The sequence below is a fragment of the Pterocles gutturalis genome, unplaced genomic scaffold, assembly GCF_000699245.1.
Source record: "Pterocles gutturalis isolate BGI_N339 unplaced genomic scaffold, ASM69924v1 scaffold15299, whole genome shotgun sequence".
In the NCBI taxonomy this organism is placed as follows: domain Eukaryota; kingdom Metazoa; phylum Chordata; class Aves; order Pterocliformes; family Pteroclidae; genus Pterocles; species Pterocles gutturalis.
The window spans coordinates 2,964-10,669 of NW_010135991.1; the positions used below are offsets into that span (position 1 = coordinate 2,964).

Sequence of the window (7,706 nt, forward strand, 5' to 3'; positions counted from 1 at the left end):
AGGCAGACGCGCGGGGCAGAACCCCCCCCCTCGCCCTGCTGCTTGTGCTGCCGGTGATGCCGCCCAGGACACGGTTGTTTCTGGGCTCCAAGTGCACATTGCCAGCTCACGTCCAGCTTTTCATCCACCAGTACCCCCCATCCTCCAGCCTCCACAGTCCTACCTTACCTTGTCCAGCACAAAGACGGCAGCTTTGCGCTGTGCGGGGATGAAGAGGCCCAGGAGCGCCTTGCTGCCCTGGGAGCTGTGGTAGAGGTAGATGTGGCGGATGCTTCCTAGGGACACAGAGCACAGAGCATCAGTGGTACCCACGGGCAGCAGGTCCTGGGTGCCCCACGAGCCCCCCTCCCAGGGTGCCTCACCTGGCTCCAGGTAAGTGAACTGGGCCAGCGAGCGCATCTCCAGGTAGTCGATGTCAAAGGTATCAGCTTCTTGCCCCGCCAGGTGCCTGACAAGCTGCCTGCTGACCATGCACACACAGCCCAGCTGGATCAGGGCACGGAGCAGCAGCGGCACCTGTAACCATGGGGAGAGATGTGGGGGATCAACGTTCTGCTACCAAGCTCCTCTCAGGGGTTTAGACCTAGAACAACCCAGCTTAAAAACCACAGGCAGGACATATCTGAGGTGCCTCAAGCATGAGTTTGGTATTAGCACCCTTGCTGGTGCTGGAGATACAGAACAGGTATCTCAATTCTTAATTCACATGTGTTCACGCCTCAGCCCAGATCCCACCATGAAGGGCAGCAGCAGGTACTTTGGAGGATGTGTGAAGTGATATCTGGGCAATCTTGCAGCTCTGCAACTTGTGGTTTGGCACTTCCTCAAGACAAAGGCTTCATCTGAACCACCAGATAACTGGCACAATGAGAGATCCACCACTGATTCCCCCTGTTTTATTAACCCTACAGCTCTAAACTGCACCACTGCAGAAGACTTGTCCTGCATGACTTGCTGTGGGACCTAGTCCCAAAACAGTGAGAAGCAATAAGCATTCCTTGCCTAATCACGCTTCCCTCACGCCAGTTTTGGTTTTATAGACCCCTAGTACATCCCATTTTCAGATCTCTTCAGCAAGCCAAAGCATTCCAGTGTCCCTAAGTCTCATCACTACAAGGAAGCTGTTCACCTCCCTTGCATCCTCCTCGTCATTCTCCTGTGTTAGTCCTGCTACATTTTCTGGAGACCACGCTCAGAATTGCACTGCAGATGTTTAAAGATCAAGACAGATCTTTCCTTGCCCAGGACTGTGGCCACCTGGGTTCTCTGTATCTCTGAGGACAGAAACTCCACAACCTTCTGGCCAACCTGCTCAACTACCCCTGCAGGAGAAGTTTTTTCTGATGTTTACATAGAATTTCCCATGTTTCAGTCTGTGCCCGCTGCCTCCCGTTCTCTCCCTGGGCACCACTGAGAAGAGCCTGGCTCCTCTGCTTTACTTCTCCCATCCAGAAGGTCCCCTAAGCCTCTTCTCCACGGTGAACAGCCCCGGCTCACTCAGCCTCCCCCTGCACAAGACATGCTGAAACCCCATGATCATCTCTCTCCCTTTTGTATCTGCAAAACATCTCCAGGTGCCTTGTTTTACTCCATTTGCTAGTTTTAACTTCCTCTTAGCTAGCTGCTTCTTGATTTTACCTGGTCCGTTATGGTAGTGGAGAGGATTCAGGTTTGCTAATGGAAGACCTCTTACAGATATGATGAATTTGTGTACATGCCAGTCACTTTGGCAGAGTAACGTGAAATAAGTTTTGGATGCTGCTTAGTAAATTGAGAGTTGTGCCTTGCCTTGTGGGACCTTTATCCAAATCCTCTAAAAGCAGAAATCTAAGGTTTTTTTAATCACACCCCACTGTAACACTTCCCAGGCTACACCAGTAACCAGTAGCTAAAGTCTCCCAACTTTAGGATGCTCTTTTTGCCCTTGCAGCCTCTTGCATCTCACAAAGCATTTCGTAGCTAATGGCACCACTGCTCACACCAAGCTTGTCCTACTTAGGCAAAAACTTTTGATCCATAATAATTCTACATTGCATTTTAGAAGTAGATTCACTTGCCTTTATGCTTTCTTTAACGTATAGCTCTGTTCTTACAATGATGCGACCTACTCTGCCCCTTCCATATATAGGCCAGGTCCTGACACTACAGTGTCTTGATTAAATTTCTGTCACCAGCTTTTGAGCTGCTGAACAAACCAGTGTCCTCATTAGAAGAATCCATCTCAGTTTCCTGCCTTCACTTTCAGGCTTTCAGCATTAACAGCTCTGGTAAGTTTAATTTTGGCTTGATTGCTTTGTACTGAACTTCCTTTAGGTTGTTCTGGCTCTTCCCAGACTTTCCAGTTGTAACCCATTCTTCTTTCTAAAGCTTTTATAACCTTGTTTTAGAGGACAGGGCACCCAGACCTATGTATGACTCCACATGTGTTGGGCTTTCCTCCATCTTTACATACTCATATTTTCTGGTTCAAACACCAGCAGGCTGGTTCTGGTTTGGTTTAGAGGAAAATCACCCTTTCTGTTTAATTGCCTTCTTTCCCCAAAGTTTCCTAACTCCAGATAAACCAAACCCCCTTTGCCTGACATGCCTTAAACCACCTGCTGATATTCAGTGTCTCTGCCCATACAAATATGGGCATACTCCCCGGAACTCTGCTGTGCAGAGTCTTTGATCTTTGGTGTCTCACCAAATTGTTAAATTTTTAAGTGCTAGGTGTTCTCCTGTGCCATCGGCACTCAAACTATTGAGCTACCACTCATTAATCCTTAAAAACGAGGACCCAGAGGAGTTACCTGTGTCTCATACACTCCCTCGATGTCCGGAGCAGAGAGGTCCGCGTTGATTTCATTTATGTGCTCTTGGTACATGTCTTCAGGGACGGAGTATTCATACAGGTTGTAAACTAAATTTGAACGGGGCAGGATCCTGTTCACCTGCCAAGGCAAGGGACATGCTCAGCAGGGCATGTCACACCATGTGGCACCGCTGCCAAGAGCTGGGGCAATTCTAAGGGCTGCAAGGAGCTGGGGTCTGAGCCAGCCCAGCTCCTGGTGCTCCTCTCTCCTAAGGAAATCCGTGGTTTATGCTCATGCACGTTACAAATTCTCATAACAGAGAACCTGCTTTCTGGGCAGGCTGGGATTAGCAGACAGACCAAAGACTGGATGAGGTACATGGACAGAATAGGAGAGTGATGCTTGTAATATTGGTGAAGCGCCTTATCTCAACGCAAGTGGCTGTTTCCCCTTCCAGAATCATAGAATCATTAAGGTTGGAAAAGACCTCAAGGATCATCAAGTCCAACCCTCAACCCAACACCACCTAACCTCAGAAGGGGCAGGTCCTCACCTTCCTGTAGGCTGGTCCTTCCTCCGGCTTCGGGACGCGCTGGTTGACGTAGAAGACCCGGGGGATGCTCAGCCTGATACAGTGCAGGTCGCTCCCGATCACTGCCCACAGACGGAACAGCCCAGGCTGGCTGGTCTCAGCGATCTGCAGGACACGGGGGTACAAAGTTAGCATGAGCAGGGAGATCCAACATGTTATCAGCGCTTATGTCTAAGCTGAGGAGCACTCTGTGGGTCTAGATGGCCGGTTGGTGGCCACAAAGAGAGCAGGGGGCTTAAAGAGCCCTCGCTCTCAGTGCTGGAGTCCTCATGTCCTGCTGCTGTCCCAGGGCACCGTGGAGAAAACTCCCTGGCTAAGGCTGGCTGGGAAACTCAAGGCGACCCTTGATGTTAGCCAGGTCACTGACATCCTGGGCCAGCCGTCCCAGCTCCAGCTCATGCTCGCACAAGGGCTGCAGCAGCTCTGGAGGCCTTTCTGGAAGATGAAGTGGGTGGCAGGGGGCCGGGCTCAGGTGGCCATGCGTAACGAGGATTTGTGAAAACACCTGGATGGCACCGTCCCACCTCTGCTTTTGTATGTTGGCTGCTTCCAGGCATCGCTGGAATCCTGTGTCCATCACAGGCACACTGTGCCCAGCGCTGGGCTCCCCAGTACAGGAGAGACATGGACATACTGGAAAGAGTCCAACGAAGGGACACCACAAGGATGAGGAAGGGACTGAGGCATTTTTCACATGAGAAAAGGCTGAGAGAGCTGGGACTGTCCAGCCTGGAGCAGAGGAAGCCCAGGGGGATTTCATCAATATATATCAACATCTGAAGGGATGTGCAAGAAGGATGGACCCTGGCTCATTTCACTGCTGCCCAGGGGCAGGACCAGAGGCAATAGGTCATGCCCAGGATATAGGGGAAGCTAGCCGGGAGAGGGGTGTGGGGGTTTTGTGGGGCATTTTGGTGTGGTGAGGTCTTTCCATTCTATAATCCTGTTCGTTACTATCTTCTCTTTTTCTCGCATTGTATTATTAATATCTGTTGTTACCTCAACTCACGAGGTTCCACCTTTTTTTTTTTTTCTCATTCTTTCCCCCATCTTGCCGGGAGGGGGAAAGACGGGGGAAAGGAGCAACCACGTTGCTTACCCATGACAACTAGAACACAGGAGGTTCCCTCCAAACATCAGGAAACAGTTTTTCCCTGTGAGGGTGACCGAGCCCTGCCACAGGTTGCCCAGGCAGGTTGTGGAGACTCCATCCTTGCAGATACCCAACACCCACTGGCTCTGGGTGGCTCTGCTTGAGCTTGGACCAGCTGGACCCCAGAACTGCCACCAACCTCAGCTGGTGTTTTTGTGGTCAGTGACTACTGCAGAGTGCTGCCTATGTCTCACTAGCAGATCTACATGCACGTCCCAGATTCACCACCAAGAATGACCATGTGGGCTCCCGTTTCCACACAGATACGCGTCAGCCTGAGGCTTTGCAGCCCCACCTGGCCTCCCCTGGGTTAACACCAGAGGGGCATGGGGTCCAGCAGGACCTGCAGTTAACGATGAACTTCACCATTTGACCACAGACAGTGTAAATGCGAGGCTTATGCCCTCAGCTGCCCTTGGTGGCAGGTACCTGCACGATCTGCCAGGGCAGGTCCAGGATGCTGCGCGCTGTCCTGCGCAGGTAGCTGCTCAGCCCTTTGGAGAGGGTATCGCGGACCACTCCTCCACCCGCCATCACCCCACCATCCTCCAGACGCCGCCTCTTCCGCCGCTCCCGCCGCTGCCGAGCCTGCAGCTCCCACTTCTTCTGGTGGTAGCGCACCCAGACCAAAAATTCCTGCGTGGGGTGACAGCGTGCATGAGTTGAGCCAGAAACCAGCACAGGCTTCCCAGCCCCCCAACACCGCGCCACACAGCTGAGCCCTCCATACCCCAGCCCCACATCATGTTCTTGCCTCAGCTGTGAAGCCACCACTGCCCCCTTTTTCTCCATGGGTGGTTATATTTCTCCATCTCCTGGTGATATTTCTCCTTGTAGCCCTGAGCCATGGGCACACAAAGGGTTTCGGGAGACTCGCAGCTCACTGCTGGCAGCACCCAAGCTGCCTGGGTGGACGAGCACAGCCCCAGGTCATCTCCCGCCCAGTCTGCTCCACCTACCTTGGTGGTGCCCAGTGGTGGAGGTGGACCCAGGATCTCTCGCCAGGACTGGGATAGCTCCAGGTACTGGGACATCTGTTGGCTTTCTTCTGCTGCAGGGACTCGCTTCCGCTTATTTGCATTAGGAACCAGTGGCTAAAGGGCCTTGGGAGCCCCAAAGTCCTCTATGTCACCAACCTGTGAGCTGGGCGTTCCCTCCAAGGGCTGGTTGGCAAGGACCTGAGGGAGCAAGGACAGCAGGAGGACGTGGGTTGCAGGAGAAGAGCCCCACCAGCACAGCCAGCACCTTCCCCTCACCCTCTTTACCTGTCTCTTGCCTTCCGAAGTGAAGAGCTCATTGATTTTTTTCTGTTTGTACACATCGTTCTTCTCCAGGAGTTTCTTGTGGAGCCAGTCTGGGTGCCGGACCCGTGGCACCGGGTTCTTCACCTGGAGAGCATCTCCAAATCACACCGAGTCCCCCCACCAAAGCCCTTCTTCTCCTGCCCCCCCAACTGCCCCATACCTGCTGCAGGGCTGCAGGAATGGTGATGATTTTCTGGATGGTGCTGCCCAGTCTCTCAATGTAGTAGTCCCAGTCCAGGATCTGTGAAGAAGGCAGAGCAGCAGGTAGCAAAGAAAGCTGAGCAGAAGGCCACCAAATGCAGGATCAAGCATCTCCCCGAGACCCTCGCTCCCAGCACCCTGCTTTGTGAGCGCAAGTAGCACCTGCCCAGGTCACACCTCCGAAGGGACAAGCCCAGGGCTGGCACATCCCATGCACAGGGATGCCCCACTCACCGCACGGATGTTGAAGTCCTGCAGCGAGGGGCTCTTTAGCCATTTTCGGAGGTAGTATTTGCGCACGCTGGGCTCGGCTTGGAAGATGGCGAGGGGGATGGCCCTGGGGAAGGCAGGGAATCACTTATTAGTCACCCGGAGCAAGGTCCTGGCAGCACACGATCCCCTCTCCCAGCCGGCGGAGACCCTCCAGGCTTCTCCTCCCACCCCTGCAAGGCCACTGTGCAGCAGTTATACGTCATTACCCATCGTTAGTCCTGCTCACATCTGAGCCAGCAGACAGGGGATCACTTGGCCACACCACACCAGCTCACCCACCTCCTGCTACCCTGCCCCTCCCCTCTTGGTTGACCCCACACTGTCAAAAGCCCTGGCCCCTCAAGATGGGGTTACCTCTCAGTGACTGGAGATCCTTCTGGTTTCTTGGAAATGATGAACCGACAGCTCAGCCCTGCATCCTTCACCATCTGGTCCCCCAGGAACTCTGCCAGGCGTTTGGCAGTGCTGATGGAGGTGGACTTCTGCTCCCCATACTCCTCCAGCTTGCGTGACATGGACCGGTTCTCTGAGATCAGCTCAAACAGCTCCGAATCAGGCATGTTGGCAGCCTGAAAGGGAGGAAAAAATCCCAAAGCTAGCAAGAACCTAATGATCAAACCTTGCTGCTGTCAGATACAGGGCGCACCTACACCCAGTTGGTGTGGCTCCTTACGGGGACACTGGGAATTGCTCCCTGTTGCAGCTGCCAATGTGACCGCTTAAAAAGAGAGTGTGGGTTAGAGGGTTGCATTGGTTTATGCCGTGGCTGGGCTGCGGCACCACTGGTTTGTGTTGTACGCACAAAGTAGCTGGGCCCACCAAGAACTTGTACAAGGTCATCGCAAAACAGAAGGACCCAGCCAGGCTCTTGGTGCCTCTCATCTGCCCCCAGTTTCTTGTGTTTTCTCTGCTCTAGCCAGTTATGGTACAGCTGATGTCTCTGTGTTCCTCATAAAACACTCCGCAGGCAAGTGGCTCTGTCATCCTCCGCCTCAGTGAATGCCCTTAGCCAACGTCCTTGAGGGATGAGGGCCACCACACCACCTCCGTGGAGCAGATGACTGTCCTGGGTTAAGCTGAGACAGAGTTAACTTTCTTCCTAATAGCTAGCAAGAGGCTGTGTGTGGGATTTGTGCTCAGAAGAAAGCTGATAAAAAGTGATGTTTACGCGGCTGCCATGGTCTTTCAGCTTCTCTGGCTGTCTGCAAACAGGAGAAGCTGGGAGGGAGCACAGCCCCAGTGACCAGCCCAGGATTTGATCTTAGGTTCGTGATGGAGACCCAGAGTGGCCAATAATCTATTCCATAACATACACGTAATGCCCAGTATATAGGTGAGGACCCCCTGGAAGACTGTCCCTTTTGGTTTCCGGATCTCTTTTGCTCCGG

At 53.2% G+C, this 7,706-nt stretch overlaps 1 protein-coding gene across 1 annotated transcript in view; it reads right to left on the reverse strand.

Moving 5' to 3' along the window:
- LOC104468113 (DNA polymerase epsilon catalytic subunit A-like) overlaps positions 1 to 6,887 on the reverse strand; it is a gene marked incomplete at both ends in the record, with an annotated part of 9,819 nt that extends 2,932 nt beyond the window's left edge. Inside the window, 10 exon segments of the mRNA XM_010082137.1 lie at positions 169 to 275; positions 363 to 516; positions 2,793 to 2,933; positions 3,349 to 3,492; positions 4,970 to 5,176; positions 5,500 to 5,703; positions 5,797 to 5,928; positions 6,005 to 6,085; positions 6,280 to 6,382; positions 6,673 to 6,887. Coding sequence (XP_010080439.1) covers positions 169 to 275; positions 363 to 516; positions 2,793 to 2,933; positions 3,349 to 3,492; positions 4,970 to 5,176; positions 5,500 to 5,703; positions 5,797 to 5,928; positions 6,005 to 6,085; positions 6,280 to 6,382; positions 6,673 to 6,887 — 1,488 coding nt within the window.
- Positions 6,888 to 7,706: the final 819 nt, after the last annotated feature.